The sequence below is a fragment of the Aquarana catesbeiana genome, linkage group LG05, assembly GCF_042186555.1.
Source record: "Aquarana catesbeiana isolate 2022-GZ linkage group LG05, ASM4218655v1, whole genome shotgun sequence".
NCBI classification, from domain to species: domain Eukaryota; kingdom Metazoa; phylum Chordata; class Amphibia; order Anura; family Ranidae; genus Aquarana; species Aquarana catesbeiana.
Genome location: NC_133328.1, coordinates 533,158,442 through 533,176,149, shown reverse-complemented (window position 1 = coordinate 533,176,149; position 17,708 = coordinate 533,158,442). Strand labels below are relative to the sequence as shown.

Sequence of the window (17,708 nt, the reverse complement as noted above, 5' to 3'; positions counted from 1 at the left end):
ATGTGTTAATTGCCAGTATGAAGACATGTGCTGTGATAATGATCTGTGCAAAAAGATTGTCAGGAATTTCGTACCTGCTGCTGCTATGCCAGGAAGAGTGCCAATAGGCATGCTTTCTGCTCAAACACATAAATGTTTATATCTCCTAGAAGATCACTCTGTGACCAACCATTGTAAAATCCAATCACTATCACTGGTATTGTCTCTCAATCTGTGACCCATCACTGTAAAAAATACATCAAACTCAGCTCAGTTCCCCTGTTACACTTCACCCCGGGACCTGCCAGTGCATCAATATAAAGCAGACATTTATATAAAAATATTAATTGATTCTTGTGTAGAAAACCAATGTACTACCATCTTCATAAGTATTATGGTCCATGCATGGCAGAAAAAAAATGCTAATCTTGAGTGTATTTAGTGTTTTTTTTCTGCCAGAAAACCGCTCTCAAAAATGCAAAAAGAAGGGTTTTTTTCTGCCTCTAAACGCGGAGCATAAAATATGCCTTTAAACAACCTAAAGTACATTAATACATAGGACAACAGTTGCTTCTACAGGCAAAATGCTAAACTCCTCTGGAAACCAGTGTGCATGGACCCTTATACTTCAGTACTGCATTTCATATTAAGGTCTTGTTTACAGCGGGGGGGGGGAGAAAAATAGAGCGGTAGAGCGGTTCAACCTCCTCCATCTTAGCATGGCCAGTGGCCACGGTAGTATATGCTGCCATTGAGCGGCAACATTTATACAACAGGTTGTGTTCAGCAGACAATATTGCCACCTAAAGTGACCCATTTCCATGGATGTGTATGCAAGCTCTTGGAGGGGATGATAAGGGACTATATACAAGATTTTAGTAATGAGAACGGTATCATTAGCAGTAATCAGCATGGATTCATGAAGAATCGTTCTTGTCAAATCAATCTATTAACCTTCTATGAGGAGGTGAGTTGCCATCTAGATAAAGGAAGGCCCGTAGACGTGGTGTATCTGGATTTTGTAAAAGCATTTGACACAGTTCCCAATAAACGTTTACTGTACAAAATAAGGTCCGTTGGCATGGACCATAGGGTGAGTACATGGATTGAAAACTGGCTACAAGGGCGAGTTCAGAGGGTGGTGATAAATGGGGAGTACTCAGAATGGTCAGGGGTGGGTAGTGGGGTTCCCTAGGGTTCTGTGCTGGGACCAATCATATTTAATTTGTTCATAAACGACCTGGAGGATGGGATAAACAGTTCAATCTCTGTATTTGCGTATGATACTGAGCTAAGCAGGGCAATAACTTCTCCGCAGGATGTGGAAACCTTGCAAGAAGATCTGAACAAATTACTGGGGTGGGCAACTACATGGCAAATGAGGTTTAATGTGGAAAAATGAAAATAATGCATTTGGGTGGCAAAAATATGAATGCAATCTATACACTGGGGGGAGAACCTCTGAGGGAATCTAGGATGGAAAAGGACCTGGGGGTCCTAGTAGATGATAGGCTCAGCAATGGCATGCAATGCCAAGCTGCTGCTAACAAAGCAAACAGAATATTGGCATGCATTAAAAAGGGCATCAACTCCAGAGATAAAACAATATTTCTCCCACTCTACAAGACTCTGGTCCGGCCGCACCTAGAGTATGCTGTCCAGTTCTGGGCACCAGTCCTCAGGAAGGATGTACTGGAAATGGAGCGAGTACAAAGAAGGGCAACAAAGCTAATAAAGGGTCTGGAGGATATTAGTTATAAGGAAAGGTTGTGAGCACTGAACTCATTCTCTCTGGAGAAGAGAAGCTTGAGAGGTGATATGATTTCAATTTACAAATACCATACTGGTGACCCCACAATAGGGATAAAACTTTTCCGTGAAAGGGAGTTTAACCACTTGCTGCACGCCGATATACGTCGGCGATCATGTCACGGTGCCTGAGAACGAGGAAGTGCCTATATAAACAAGGCATTTCCACGTTCTGCCTTGTGTCATGACAGAGATCACTGCTCTCTGTCATCAAGAGCTGTGATCGCTGTCATGTGACTTGAAGCCCTCCCCCCCCCCAGTTAGAATCACTCCCTAGGATACACTAAACCCCTTCACTGCCAGTGTCCTTTACACAGTAATCAGTGCATTTTTTATAGCACTGATCGCTGTATAAATGACAATGGTCCCAAAATAGTGTCAAGTGTCCAATGTGTCCGCCATAATGTTGAAGTCCAGATAAAAAAAAAAAAAAAAAATCACAGATCGCCGCTATTACTAATAAAAAAAAAATTATTAATAAATATGCCATAAAACTATCCCCTATTTTGTAGACGCTATAACTTTTGCGCAAACCAATCAATATATGCTTATTTTTATTTGGTTTACCAAAAATATGTAGAAGAATACATATCGGCCTAAACTGAGGAAAAAATTTGTTTTTTTATATATTTTGGGGGCTATTATAGCAAAAAGTAAAAAATAATGCGTTTTTTTTCAAAATTGTCCCTTTTTTGTTTATAGTGCAAAAAATAAAAGAAACACAGAGGTGATCAAATACCAATAAAAAAAAGCTCTATTTGTGGTAAAAAAAGGATGCCAATTTTGTTTGGGTGCAATGCACGACCACACAACTGTCAGTTAAAGCGACGCAGTGCCGAATCGCAAAAAGTGCACTTATCAGGAAGAGGGTAAAATCTTCCGGGGCTGAAGCGATTAACAAGACACGTGGCCACTCAATAAAATGAGAAGAAAAGAGGTTCAACCTTAAACTGCATAGAGGGTTTTTTACTGTAAGAGCAGCAAGGATTTGGAATTCCCTTCCACAGGCGGTGGTCTCAGCGGGGGGCATTGATAGTTTCAAAAAACTATTAGATAATCACCTGAACGACCACAACATACAGGGATATACAATGTAATACTGACATATAATCACACACATAGGTTGGAATTGATGGACATGTCTTTTTTCAACCTCACCTACTATGTAACTATGTGGTAAGGTGACATATATTTACTGAGGGCGAATAGACTGCGCACTTTGCAAGTGCACTTGCTCCAGATCTTAGTAAATGAGATAAAGGTTCACTTGGCAATTACAAGCAAGGAAGTTAAAAAAAAATTGAATTTTTGCTTGCACATGATTGGATGATGAAAGTCAGACCTTCCCCTCATTTACTAAGCTCTGGAGCAACTGCACTTGCAAACTGCCTTTAGTAAAATCCACCCCAACGTCTCCAGGCCACTTGCCTCTGAAAAGCGTTTCGATGTCGACCTCTTTAAAGAGGGGCGCTAAACATGGCAGCACATGTAAACAAGTCCTAAAAGTGTAGAGCAGAGCGAACAGTGACCTGCAGGAATGTGTGCCATCCCAGCCAAGTACAAGCTAACACAAGGGTGGGAGGCATTATGTCATACAAAGAACTCCTTTAATCCTTTAAAGGGAAGACTGCGAACTTCTGGCCTTGGAAGCAAGCACAGCCAACAGGCCATTAAACAGTAGGGACAGATTTCACTGGCCTTAGAAAGTGTACCATTGTGCCTCTTTGATTGGTTAGCAAAATGAAATATGGGTGTTCCCAATAGAATTCATGTGGCGCACATTTTCATATCTTCCAGTATCAACTTCTTTTATGGCTCTTTGCATTCAATCACATGATACCTCAAAGCCGCAAAGGAATTCAGCGCTGGAAGAGGTAGCTATTATGGCTAGAATGTATCGCTTATTGTAGATCCTGCAGGTCTAAATAGTGGAGTCTCTTCACACAAGGCCATCAGCCCAACATACTTTATAAGCACTGTCCGGAGGAGGCAAGTACCCCCTGCCCCCCTAGTCTTTCCTTGACTCTCTACTATGAGCAGGAAACAGCTCTTGGCTCTGTTATGCTTTGTATAGCCAGTCCCTTTCAAGATTGCAATAAAACAGCGCTAATCATAGGGTGAGGTCAACCTTAATGGAAGAACCCAGTCTAAAACTGGCCATTTCCAATTCCCCCATCCACACAATTGAGGTGAATGTGGGGATCCCTCCACTGCGCTATTGTATTCTGGCAGCGGGACTACTCTACTGCCAGAATACACTGATCAGCGCTGCAGCCAGTTGGTGATCAAGCAAAAGTATACCAACAATCCTGTTCATGAGTCGATCATTAGATCAATTTCTCTTGAACAAGAATGACCATAGATGGATTGAAACTCAGCCTATTTATGCTCCACATATGGTCAGCTTAAAAATTAACTTACTGTTGCCAAATTTTACTAAGTCCAAACTTAGAAATGCACAGTGGAAGTAGCTGTAAAGTTGCTCATTTACTCCAATGTATAAGGCACAACGTGTGTTATCTTTTTCTGCTGCTAAATAGATTTCTAGAACAATTTCCATTTCAGATTTTCTACATCAAAGAACTATTTAGCCACTTCAACTCCGGAAGATTTTACCCCCCTTCCTGACCAGGCCATTTTTTGCGATTCCGCAGTGCATTGCTTTAACTGACAATTGCGCGGACGTGCGACGCTGTACCCAAATAAAATTGATGTCCTTTTTTTCCCACAAATAGAGCTTTCTTTCGGTGGTATTTGATCACCTCTGTGGTTTTTATTTTTTGTGCTATAAACAAAAAAAGACCGACAATTGTGAAAAAAATATATATATTTTTTACTTTCTGCTATAAAACATTCTCAATAAAAAAATATTACAATCAAATGTATTCATCAATTTAAGCCAATTAGTATTCTACTACATATTTTTGGTAAAAAAAAAAAATCCCAAAAAGCATATATTGATTGGTTTGCTCAAAAGTTATAACATCTACAAACCATGGGATTGATTTATGGACTTTATTTTTTTTTTTAATTGTTTTTACTAGTAATGGCGGCGATCAACAATTTTTAGCGGGACTGCGACATAGTGCCAGATTTGTCCGCCGCAAAGTGACACTTTTTGGGGACCAGTGACACCAATACAGTGATCAGTGCTAAAAAAAATGCACCGACACTGTATAAATGACATTGGCTGGGAAGGGGTTACCATCAGGGGCAATCAAGGGGGTTAACTGTGTTCCCTGGGAGTGTTTTTTTACTGTGTGTGGGATGGACTGACTTGAGGAAGAGAGACATTTGTGTTCCTGATTAGCAGGAATCACAGATGTCTCTCTTCTTGTCTGTCAGAATGATGGTCTGCCTTGTTTACGTAAGCAGACCGCCGTTCTATCTCTCCAGAGAGCGATCTGAGCTTACAATCTAAAAGATTAAGGCCCGGTTCACACCGGTTTGACATGTGCTCCAACTTGGAAAGCACATGTCGCATGACAAGCCGCGCCCCAGTCAGTGCAATGGAACTGTTCTAATAGGACCCATGGTCCAACTTCAGCATGACTTGCACTGATCTCTGTTAAAGAAGTGCGTATGCGGTGGGGTTACCCCTCTAATAGGTGTAGATCCTACTGTGCTGTCATAGCTACAGAATTTTGCTGAAGATATTCTATGATCTATGAGTCTGCTCTCATGTATGAATGTACTTTAACTATTTTAAGTGTTTGATTCTAACTTAACTATTGAGTCCGTGGAGTGCTATATTTAATTATATTTCATTTTATTTTGTTTGTTCTGCTAGTGCATTCTATTGTATATTTTTGGGAACATCTCCTTTGGTTGTTCCTATTTTACTGTATATCTCTCTTTGTATTGACAAAATGTTTAAATGATTGAAAAAAAGAAGTCCTATGCAAGTTGTGCCGAAGTTGCGCTGGGATGTCAGCGTGGAAGTCGCAGCAGTGTGAACCGGGCCTAAGCCTGGGTTCACACTAGCACGATCTCAGATATCGCATGTGATGCGGACCCGCACCGCAGGTGCCGATCACATGCGATCTCTGAGCAGTTGTATGGCTGAACTCACATTGGATTCACACAGAAAATAGTGCAGGGACTTTTCCCCCGCACTAAATTCGGATGGCATTGGCGTTCTCACCTATGCGACCTGATTCCTGTGCGAGTTCACAGTTCGCACTGCGATCTGTAAACTGGGGGTGTCATTAACTTTTGTTAATGACACCCATAGCGGTTCGCACAAGGCAGTGTGGAATCGCGCTGGTTCGCACTAGTGTGAACCCAGGGTAAATGAGTGAATTAATCCAATGCATCTGGGCTGACATGGCGCTTCCTGTCACATGTTCATGTTCAAGCAACCTCTGTCACAGTCCCTAATGTGTGTTGGAGAGGTTGAGGTAAGAATGGGCACTAAAAGATACCCGAAGCAGGGCATACAGATTTTTTTTTTTTACAAGCTTACTTAAAAGGCTTGTTCACTGATATGTTCATTTCCATGCTTACTGATATGTGTTGTGCAAGCTGCAATAGTCTATATTAGTGGCTTTACTCTGTAAAAACACTTTAGAATATGATCACAGGAAATTAGCAAGTAGAGCAGTCCGGTGCAGAATATGCATAGCAGAATAAAAAAAATTAGTTATTTTTGTGTCTACTGGGACATTTTAATAACTAAATCTGAATTGAGCTGAGAGCCCTGGAGATGACTCTGTGCCTGGACACGGAGTAATTATTCAGAATGGCCACACACGCATACAGTGAAATTAGCATTACATTATGAAACCTGGACACTATGACACTTGGCAATAAACTGTTCATTTATCAAATAGCTGTACTGCTATGTGTCAAGCGTTCCTTTGTGCCAGAATGCTTTTAAACCAAATCTAGAATTAGAATTAAGTGTTAAAATATCACACTTCCAGGTATTTGTTACCTTTTAAAGAGACCTATTGCCCAAGCAATACCTTCATCTTCATTTTTATCCAATAAGACTAGCTCAATCTTTGCTCAAAGCACTACAAAGCCTCACCCTGCAGTCCAAAGCACAAAACGGGTGTCAGTGTTCAAACAAGCTGATCCAGGCTAGCAGAGGCCAATCAGAAGAATCAAAGAGAAAATCTTTATGATTAAGCCCCATGGGTGGGACGAAACACGTCAGAGGAGTGTAGTCAGGAGGATCTTAGGCTAAAGCTGTATCTTCACCTTTCTGTATAGTGGCTGGGCTCAGGTGTGCAGCGTTTCCACCTTCTGTCTTCCGATTTCAATCTTTGTTCTGGTATCATCCAGGTTCAGCACACACTTCCCAGACAAAATCTGACTCTAGAATGGAACAGCCATGTAAATCCCATCATCCTTAGTTCGGGCAGTGTTTACAGCTGAAGAAGGACACTAAAGAAGGTCCCAAAAGTAGTTTACATCTTCCTTAACTTAAATGAGAACTCCAGCCAAATACAAAAAGATAAAAATCAATTTCCCATTTAAAGGATAAGAAAAACAAAGCTAGCCCTTGCTGCAACATTTAGCTTCAATCCAAGGATATTCCCTGCAGTACTTTTTTTCTGCCACTAGATGTCCTCAGTCTGATGGTCAGCAACATCCAATTCACTTCCTCTGAGCCCAGATCTTTGCTGGCTAGTGAAAGAGAAATAGCACAGTAATGAGCTCATCTCTCTGTTACTGCTTTCTCTTTCCATCAGAATGCTACTTGTCAGCACATGGCCTGACTGGCTACTGCTTCACATACTCCAGTTTTACTGTGCAGTGACTGAAATCAGCTGCAGCTCTAATCAGTGTATTCTGACAGCAGAGGAGTCTGCACCTCACTTGTGTGGATAGGGAAATCCATTTTTTTTTATATCTGCCAAGGCTTAGTTAGGGCAGCAAAAATGATCTCATCTGTCCCATTCAACGAACAGTACCACTGCTATTTAAGTCAATGGGGCCACACTGCAGAAGCAAGCTTAGCATTTCAAAAACCGTTTGACTGTCAAAAAAGAAAAAAAAAACTGACATTCAGAAGGCGGCAGTATAGCCTCCTGAATGCCTGTCAGCCATGTCTGCACTGCTGTGTGAAAAGCGTTCCATCATAGATTACTTTTCAAAGAGGAAGGTGTAAATGAGCCCCAACATTGTTAATGGCGTCTGTAGATCTTGTTATAAACTTTGGGCTTCAAGGAATATAATGATATGAGTTGTCTCCTAAGAATTTTTACCCTGCGGAACACTTGCTAATCATCACCCCAAGAAGCACATGAAAAACTCACATTTGCCTCATAAAAGAATACAGAATCTTTGATCTTTCAAGCCTAGAAGCTGTTAGGATAGATTATCATTTTATACCAATCTAATTGTGGACAGTCATGCTACCATAAAAGGCTTTAAATACACACACACACATTTTTAACTAGGTAAAATTAACTACTGCTTAGAAATACTGTATTTTTCACGTTTACCAAACTGACCTTACCTTCCCTGCAGGAAACACCTGTTTACAGAGCTAAATAACTAAAGCTTAAAGCGTTTGTTACCCCGACACTTCATTTTCCTGATATGTGCCTGCTGTACCATGTAATTGTATGAAAAATATCCTGTTCTCTTTGTATTGCTTCCTTTGTGTAAAATCCCTGGTGTTCCTGCTAGTCCCCTTGCTTTCCTATTAAAAGCTGACCACACTAAGCAGGAGAGCACACCATAGTCAGTTCTCTAGCTATGCTGGGAACTCAATGTGCTCTCCTCCAATGATCAAAATTGGCCTGACACCCCCCCCCCCCCCCACCCACAGCCATTTACTTAATTATTTTTTTGCAATTTTTTAGGAGAAAAACAAAAACTGATTTTTTTTAAAAATTTATTTGGTGAAATATCAGGGGTCTAAACACTGGAAATATGCACTGCGCGGGGTGATTAGGGTGTGCCCAGGCACACCTGGCACACCCTGTGCGCACGCCTACGTGTTCCTATCAGCTGGAGATGCGTGGACAGATCCCCACTGAATCAGAGCCAAAAGCTATGATCTGCGTCTGTTCATTTTTGCCCTCCTGGAGCGTAGTAAACCCAAGTTAGGTCTACAGGCAGGCAGATGTAAATGGATGCTAGTCCATTTACATCGGACTACCTCAGATCCGACACATTTATATTAAAAAAAAAAAAAAAACACAAAAGATTGCATTTTTGTTATGACCTAGATGGACTACTGTAAACACCTGTAGGCTAACAAGGAGCTTTGGCCAATGGCATTGCTGGAAATTTCTGAATGTATTACCACATCGGGGAAGCTGTCATTTAGTGGTGGGAGTACGGCGTGTACAGATCGGTGGGCAATGGGTCATTGTGATTGACATGGATTACATCACTGAATGTTGTGATTGACATCAACAACATTCACTGGACATTGACAGACATAGATTTACCTTGCGGGGACTTTAATAAGCATTATTTTTTAAGCCAGTAAGTATATGCTTGTGTTTTATTTCATTATAGGATTTCTTCACCTTGTGGGCATGGGTACTAATGTACCCCCGTACTCATTCACCAGGGAGGAAAAGTTATCTGGTCACCCCCTTATTACAAGGGGGCTTAACAAGCCCCCTCCTTCCTCCCCAAATTATCCCTACCTCTTTTTGCAGCATCAGAGGTGGAGGCCCTCACCCCTTAACACTGGGGCAAGTGTGCTTTGCAAGAAGGAGGGAGAGGCTTTGCTGTACCCCGTCCCCCCATCTCTCCCTTACCCTTCAAGGTAACTCCTGAATGTTAAAAGGCATTTGGCCTGATATGGTAGAGGAAGGGATTGGGGGCCAGCACACTCACTGCTTTACCCCTTGGTTCAGAGGTCTCAAGGATGCACTGGAAAGCAGGTGATTTCAAAGAAACATGTGGACACCCTAAATATGACACACTAGATCTAACTAGGATCCAATGAATAGATTATCATAAATATACAGGTGCATAGTACATTATTGCATGGACTTATTGTAAGGACAAACAGTAAAACTGGTCATATACAATCAGGTTTTGATTTGCCAATCAATATGTAGGCTGCCAATCTTCCGGACTGGATATAATAAATGGACTGTTGTGGTGGTCTCATACTACTTTGCTGGTTCAAATCAGATTGTGTGTGGCCAGCCAATGTTTAGTGAGGTATTTCCCACAGCTGTCCAGTACAGTAATTCATCTCAAACAAAAGGATGGATTGTTCATAGATATGACTTCAGTAAATCAAAACTTCTTTTCCTACTATAGCTTACTATACTATGAAAAACATCACTAACCACGATCTGCCAAATGACATATTTCATTTAATTTATGGGTAGTGTGAAGAGCACAGCAACCTCTCTGTACCCACCTATCATTGAGCTGTCTCCACTAAACTGAAATCCGAGTGCTTATTATAATCAGCAGATCCCCCCGCACTATAAACTACCATACTGGATAAGGCATGCACATTGCGTATATCCTATGCTGTTATAAAACCACCAAGCCAGTTAATAAACCCTTGATTTTCTTTAGTAGATTCAATAACATGGGGTTAAAGTGGTTGTAAAGTCTGTTACACCACTTGTACCTACAGGTAAGCCTATAAAAAATTGCACAGTTTAGGAGATATTCACAATATGCTCTGCTGCCCACATCATTGGCACATGCGCACTGAAGAAAACGGCCCGCTCATGCCGTTTCTTCCGTAGTCGTGCTGTGACTGGCGGCACCCCCGCCAGAGCCCGGGAACCCGGAAGTAACTCCTGTGAAAGATGTCGGCCATAGGAGCGGAGTGTGGGCGGCACTGCAGGGCATCGTTCTAAGGTAAGTATTTCATAATGCCTTTGTCTTGCAGGGGTTTTTTTTGGGGGGGGTCCGGAGGTTTACAACCTCTTCAATAAATGCCATTCCAAATGTGCCAAGCATGTGGGGCTCCTTAAAGTGTATTTCCACTTTTCCCACAAATATAAAGTAGGTGCTATCCCCAGTTCCACTGTACAAGTGGACATATGATTTAACTACTTCAATACCGGGCACTTTAACCCCCTTCCTGCCCAGGCCAATTTTCAGGCTTTCAGCGCTGTCCTACTTTGAATGACAATTGCGCAGTCATGCAACATTGTGCCTATATGAAATTGTTTTCATTTTTTTGAGACAGATATAGCTTTTCTTTGGGGGTATTTAATCGCCACTGGGTTTTTTATTATTTGCTAAACACGTGAAAAAAAATACTGAACCTTTTGAAAATAAATAATTTTTCTTAGTTTCTGTTATATAAATTTGCAAGTACGTACTTTTTCTTCTTCACTGATGGGCACTGATGAGGCTGATGAACAATGATGAGGAGGCATGGATGAGGCTGCACTGATAATCAATGCCCTGATTATCAGTGTAAACAATGTACTGAAAGCCTTGCCGATTATCGGCTCTCCTTTCCTCACACAGACACAGTGCATGAAAAAAGGACTGCCGATAACTAGCAAGTCTGTTTACATGTGATCAGCTATGATTGGACACAGCTGATCGCATGATAATGGGCCTCTGTGATTTGCCTGTGATCAGGGTAAAGGGCATGGGGAAGGGTTGTGGGTAGATGTCCATGGATGCCCTCCCAGAACTGGGCGATAGCGCTCTGTAGCCGTCTTTCAGCTATAACGTGCTATTTAAGTGGTTAAAGGGAGTTTCCATTTCTGCTGTCAAATTTGACAAAAACTCCACTATATGTTTGTTTTGCGTTTCCATTCATGCAGCATACCTAAAAAAAATGGATTAAAAAAATTCTTAACTTTTAGATGTTTTGAAGGAGAATGACATGGCCAATTCTAAGGCTTTCTGGACAGCCCACGGTGTCTTTGCCCCCAAACAGACTGCGCTATCTATCCTTACAAGAGAAGTTCAGGAATGGAAAATAAAAATCAGTCATAGTCACCTAGATGGCTGCAGCACCGATCCCAGCAGCAGCTGTTCTCTGCCACCTCTACACCAAGAACTAAGTGACCAAAGACCTCTAATTGCTTGGTTCTCAGCCTTCAGTCACCAGCTCTTTGTCCCTCCAGCGCTCACTGAAGCTCTGGGCTGTGGAGGGGGCGGGAGCAGCTGGCTTAAGCTCTCACTGGAGCTCTGGGCTGTGGAAGGGGCAGGAGCAGGCTCAGGCTCTCACTGGGGTGCTGAGCTTTGGAGGGGGCAGGAGCAGCTGGCTCAGGCTCTCACTGGGGTGCTGAGCTTTGGAGAGGGCAGGAGCAGCTGGCTCAGGCTCTCACTGGGGTGCTGAGCTTTGGAGGGGGCAGGAGCAGCTGGCTCAGGCTCTCACTGGGGTGCTAGGCTGTGGAGGGGCGGAGCAGCTGACTCAGGCTCTCACTGGGGTGCTAGGCTGTGGAGGGGCGGAGCAGCTGACTCAGGCTCTCACTGGGGTGCTGGGCTGTGGAGGGGGCTGAAGCAGCTGGCTCAGGCTCTCACTGGGGTGCTGAGCTGTGGAGGGGGCGGGAGCAGCTGGCTCAGGCTCTCACCAGGGTGCTGGGCTGTGGAGGGAGCGGGAGGCTCAGGCTCTCAGTGGATGGCTAAGAGGCTGAATCAGCTGCCTGTCCAGTAGAGCTGCATGATTAATTGTAAAAAAAAAAAAAAATTGCGATCTCGATTTAACCCCCCTCACAATCTTAGTCCGGCATTTCCACGATTCATTCATGTAACAAGTGCAGAGCCATTCTCTGCTCACTCACAGCTGTCAAAAAAAAAAAACATTCGGCAAATGTTTATCAACATTTCTCAGCGTTGAGATGATAAAAGAAAACATTGTAACATTTAGTTCTTTTAGATCAAAGGGATGAACTTCGGTCTCTAAATGAAGTTAGCTTAGCCACTTAAAGACTAAACCTTTTTCTGACACTTTTTGCTTACAAGTTAAAATCAGTATTTTAGGCTAGAAAATTACTTTGGACCCCCAAACATTATATAATTTTTTTTTCAGCAGAGACCCTAGAGAATAAAATGGCAGTCTTTGCAATATTTTATGTCACACTGTATTAGTGCAGCGGTCTTTTAAACGCAATTTTTTAGGAAAAAATACACTTCAATGAATTAAAATTAAAAAAACAAAAAAACAGTAAAGTTAGCCCATTTTTTTTATTTTTTTGTATGATGTGAAAGATGATGCTGAGAATCGTGACCTTTTTTCTAAGCAAAAAAATTGTGATTCTCATTTTTTCCAGAATCATGCAGCTCTACAGTCCAGGCATCTAGAAGGATCTCAACATTAAAGTCAGGATGGATCTAGAGCCTGACCCGGCTGAGTGACATCAAGCTTTTGGCTGAAAACGCATCCCAAGAGTGCAGAATGAATTGCACTTCTGTGATCCATAGAAGTAGGGCTGAGAGAGCTTTGGCTATATTCCTCCTTTAACATACAATGCAGGAGGGTGGTTTCTACATTTTTAACCCTTTGTTAGGACAGACAGTGTTCAAATCTAGTTTACAGCTGAAAATGAAGAACTGTGAACACAGCACAGACAGGGTTCATTACGTTTAGCCCCTACACAGGGGCCGAATGTCAGAAGACATCGGCTGCTTCAAAAAAAAAACTGTCTGACATTCAGCCTGTGTGTATGTCAGTCTGGGAAATCAGCAGTCGACCAACTCCTGATCAGCACTCCCAGCCAATGTCAGAGAGCATTGATTGGAAGGTTCTGCCGGGGGGGGGGGCTGTCCCCCTGTCCGAACACAAAAGTTTAGTGAGGGAAACCGGAGCTGGGAGTTTTTTTTTTTTTCGTTCAACCAAAATTATAATGTGTACTAGACTTTAAACTACTCCATGGTCCCCTATTAAACATTACAAAGCAGGGAGAGCATCTAATGGTTTTAATCACATCCTGCCCGTGCTATAGCTGAAAGACGGCTACAGTGCAGGCTTTAATTGCTGGGAGGGCGTTCATGTACCCCCTCACAAGAGTGTGATGCCTGCGCGCCCCCTGCGGGGTGTGCTCTATGATCAGCGAATCAATGAGACTCGGCTGATCACAGATTGGAGTAAGGGGCCGATCCCGGCTCCTTACCATGTGATCAGCTGTCAGCCAATGACAGCTAATCACGTGATGTAAACAGAAGATTGTAATCTGCTTTTTTTTTCCTTGAGGCTGACAGCGTGAGGAGAAAAAAAAGAAGCTGATTAGCGGCTGGAGAGCCACATGGAACATGGAGAGCCACTGCTGCTATGCAGTGCCCACCAGTGCCACCTACCAGTGCATATAAGTGCTGCCTATCAGTACCCACCAGTGCTGCCCATCAGTGCCACCTATCAGTGCCCACGAGCATAGCTCACAACTGTCCCTGATTTGGAACAATGTCCCTCTGTCCCTCATTCCTCCTCATTTGTCCCTCATTTTGGTCTGATCTATATAGTTATATAAAATGCACTTTTTATCTTTCAAAAAGTGTTTCCCAGTGCTAAACCTTTCATCCAATTTCTAAATTGCTGCATTTGTACATTTTAAAAGCCAATATAAAGGAATAGTAGTGGTAAAAAACTTTACCTTTTTTTTGGTTAATTCTTCATTAAGGGGGTGTGGCAGGGGGCGTGTCTTATGCCTACATACATTTGCTAGTAGGTGTCCCTCATTCCCCTCTCAAAATGTTGGGAGGTATGCCCACCAGTGCCATCTATCAGTGCACCCTATCAGTGCCCACCAGTGCAGCCTCATCAGCGCACATCAATGAAGGAGAAAAATTACCGGTTTTCAAAACTTTATAACAAACTATGAAACTGTTTTTTTTTGTTTTTTTCAAAATTTTTGTTTTTTTTTTTTCATTTTTTTAGCAAAAAAATAAAACAACCCAGCAGTGATTAAATACCACCAAAAGAAAGCTCTATTTGTGTGAAAAAAAAATGATAAAAATTTCATTTGGGTACAGTGTTGTATGACCGCGCAATTGTCAAGTGCAACAGTGCTGAAAGCTGAAAATTGGTCTGGGCAGGAAGGGGTAAAAGTACCCAGTGAGCAAGTGGTTAAGCACATAAAAAGCACTCAGAAATGCTAAACATATAAAATGTAAATATTTTTTCTAGTGATGTCACGTGGCGGGGAAGATGTGACAATATAAAGTAGGTGTTATCCCAAATTGGCGGCACAGGTGGGATTACAGTATAACTGGTGGTCGGGCCGCTATAGAAGCACACGGCCGGTAGGGGCGCTGTGGGGTCTCCAGCAGCGATACACCTGGGCGCCGCTCCCCTCGCTATGGCAACAGTGAGGACGCTGTGGAGTCAGCATTTCCCCGCACACACACAATGGCCCCGATCATTCCATAATACTCAGCCCCGTACACTTCTCCGCCTGGCCCCGATCTTCCATAATACTCATCCCCGATCCTTCCACAGTACTCATCCCCGTACACTTCTCCGCCTGGCCCCGGACCCGGGGTGTGTGTCTCCGATCCCCCGAACCATGCCACATTCCCGGTACACAGACAGCTCGCTGCATCGCTATGTATCCTCCAAACCATCATTCTCCTCTCTCCCCGTACATGAACGGTGTGCTCATCTCCCCCCTGTGTGCCCTCATCTCCCCCCTGTGTGCCCTCATCTCCCCCCTGTGTGCCCTCATCTCCCCCCTGTGTGCCCTCATCTCCCCCCTGTGTGCCCTCATCTCCCCCCGCACCCCGCTCACCTCGAACAGCGGACCGATCCGGTTGGTCTCCAGGTAGACCTGGATCCGGGTTTGCTGCCGAGACGCCATAGGGAGGTGATGAGCGGAGAGCCGCCGGTGTGATCAGCAGACAGACGGCGGAGGAGATATCATCATCTCTCCGGTGTGATCACTTCTCATCCGCCCGGCACTGCCTGGAAGGTGCATGAGGATGACAACCCTCCTCCTCCTCCCCACCAACCAACCTCTCTCTACTCCTCCTCCTCTTAGGTGCTCACAGCAACACAGCCCGCCTCACACTGCACTCCTTCCAGGAGTCCTCCAGCTGGAAGACAGGAAGGATCAACCCCATTGGGTGCCACCTGACAGCCCTGTGTGTGATTGGACAGTGCCTGATACCCTATCCTCTGTACAGTGTATGGGAAGCACAGGGGGCTATATACTGTACACACAGAGCTATATACTGTACACACAGAGCTATATACTGTACACAGGGGGCTATATACTGTACACACAGAGCTATATACTGCACACACAGGGGGCTATATACTGTACACACAGAGCTATATACTGTACACACAGAGCTATATACTGTACACAGGAGGCTATATACTGTACACACACAGCTATATACTGTACACAGGGGGCTATATACTGTACACACAGAGCTATATACTGTACACAGGGGGCTATATACTGTACACACAGAGCTATATACTGTACACACGGGGCTATATACTGTACACACGGGGCTATATACTGCACACGCAGGGGGCTATATACTGTACACACAGAGCTATATACTGTACACAGGGGGCTATATACTGTACACACAGAGCTATATACTGTACACAGGGGGCTATATACTGTACACACACAGCTATATACTGTACACACGGGGCTATATACTGCACACACAGGGGGCTATATACTGTACACACAGAGCTATATACTGTACACACAGAGCTATATACTGCACACACAGGGGGCTATATACTGTACACACAGAGGTATATACTGCACACACACGGGGCTATATACTGTACACACACAGCTATATACTGCACACACAGGGGGCTATATACTGTACACACAGAGCTATATACTGCACACACAGAGCTATATACTGCACACACAGAGCTATATACTGCACACACAGGGGGCTATATACTGCACACACAGAGCTATATACTGCACACACAGAGCTATATACTGTACACACAGAGCTATATACTGCACACACACGGGGCTATATACTGTACACACAGAGGTATATACTGCACACACGGGGCTATATACTGTACACACACAGCTATATACTGCACACACAGGGGGCTATATACTGCACACACAGGGGGCTATATACTGTACACACAGAGCTATATACTGTACACACAGAGCTATATACTGCACACAGGAGGCTATATACTGTACACACACAGCTATATACTGTATATATGACACTGTACATCAAGGTTCCTCCAGAGGGTGCTAGGAGTTCCTTGAACAATGAGAAAGTTCTGTCTCTCAGATAACTTCCCACTGACACCATTTGTCTTTTCTATCTTCCCACTGACCACACTAATGTATCATGAGTTTTACATCCTTGGCCAAAATTTTTGAGAATGACACAAATATTCATTTGCACAAAGTCTGCTGCCCCCGTTTATACCATGGTATTTTGCATATACACTAAAACCTTGCTTTGAGAATAACTTGGTTTGAGAGTGTTTTGCAAGACGAGCAAAATTTTATCGATTTTGACTTGATAAACGAACGATGTCTTGATATACAAGTAGTGTCATGTCACAACTGAGTATAAAAGAGAAGAGAGGCGCCTCTAAGTGTAGCAATATGGTTACATTTAATGAAGGTACAACATTTAGCAACTCACATGGTTTATGATTAAAACAGGCACATCTAAGTATGCAGACATCCGGGGTAAAGCTGTCCGCATAGACCATCCTCCGCATCTCCATCGACATCATCCCCTTCACACCGCGCTCCACGAGCGTTTCAAGCCTCGCTTTCAGATCACACTACTGCAGAGTAGTCTTCCTGATCATGATTGCAGACTGACATCAGTGAGAGTCGCGGTGTGGAGGATGGTCTATGTGGATAGATTTACTCCAGATATCTGAATACTTAGATGTGCCTCTTTTAATCATCAACCATGTGAGTTGCTAAATGTTGTACCTTCAATAAATGTAACCATATTGCTACACTTAGAAGAGCCTCTCTTCTCTTTTATACTCTGTAGCTCCTGCTGAATTTTGCTTCTAATCCCGTTGTGGAGGCTTCCATTTG

At 43.3% G+C, this 17,708-nt stretch overlaps 1 protein-coding gene across 1 annotated transcript in view; it reads right to left on the bottom strand.

The window, feature by feature from the left end:
* LG05H8orf34 (linkage group 05 C8orf34 homolog) overlaps positions 1 to 15,723 on the bottom strand; it is a 427,150-nt gene extending 411,427 nt beyond the window's left edge. The window contains exon 1 of the mRNA XM_073631776.1: positions 15,423 to 15,723. Within this exon, the coding sequence (XP_073487877.1) occupies positions 15,423 to 15,491 (69 nt within the window). The 5' untranslated portion in view covers positions 15,492 to 15,723. The remainder of the gene's footprint in view (positions 1 to 15,422) is intronic.
* Between the last annotated feature and the right edge of the window lie 1,985 nt (positions 15,724 to 17,708).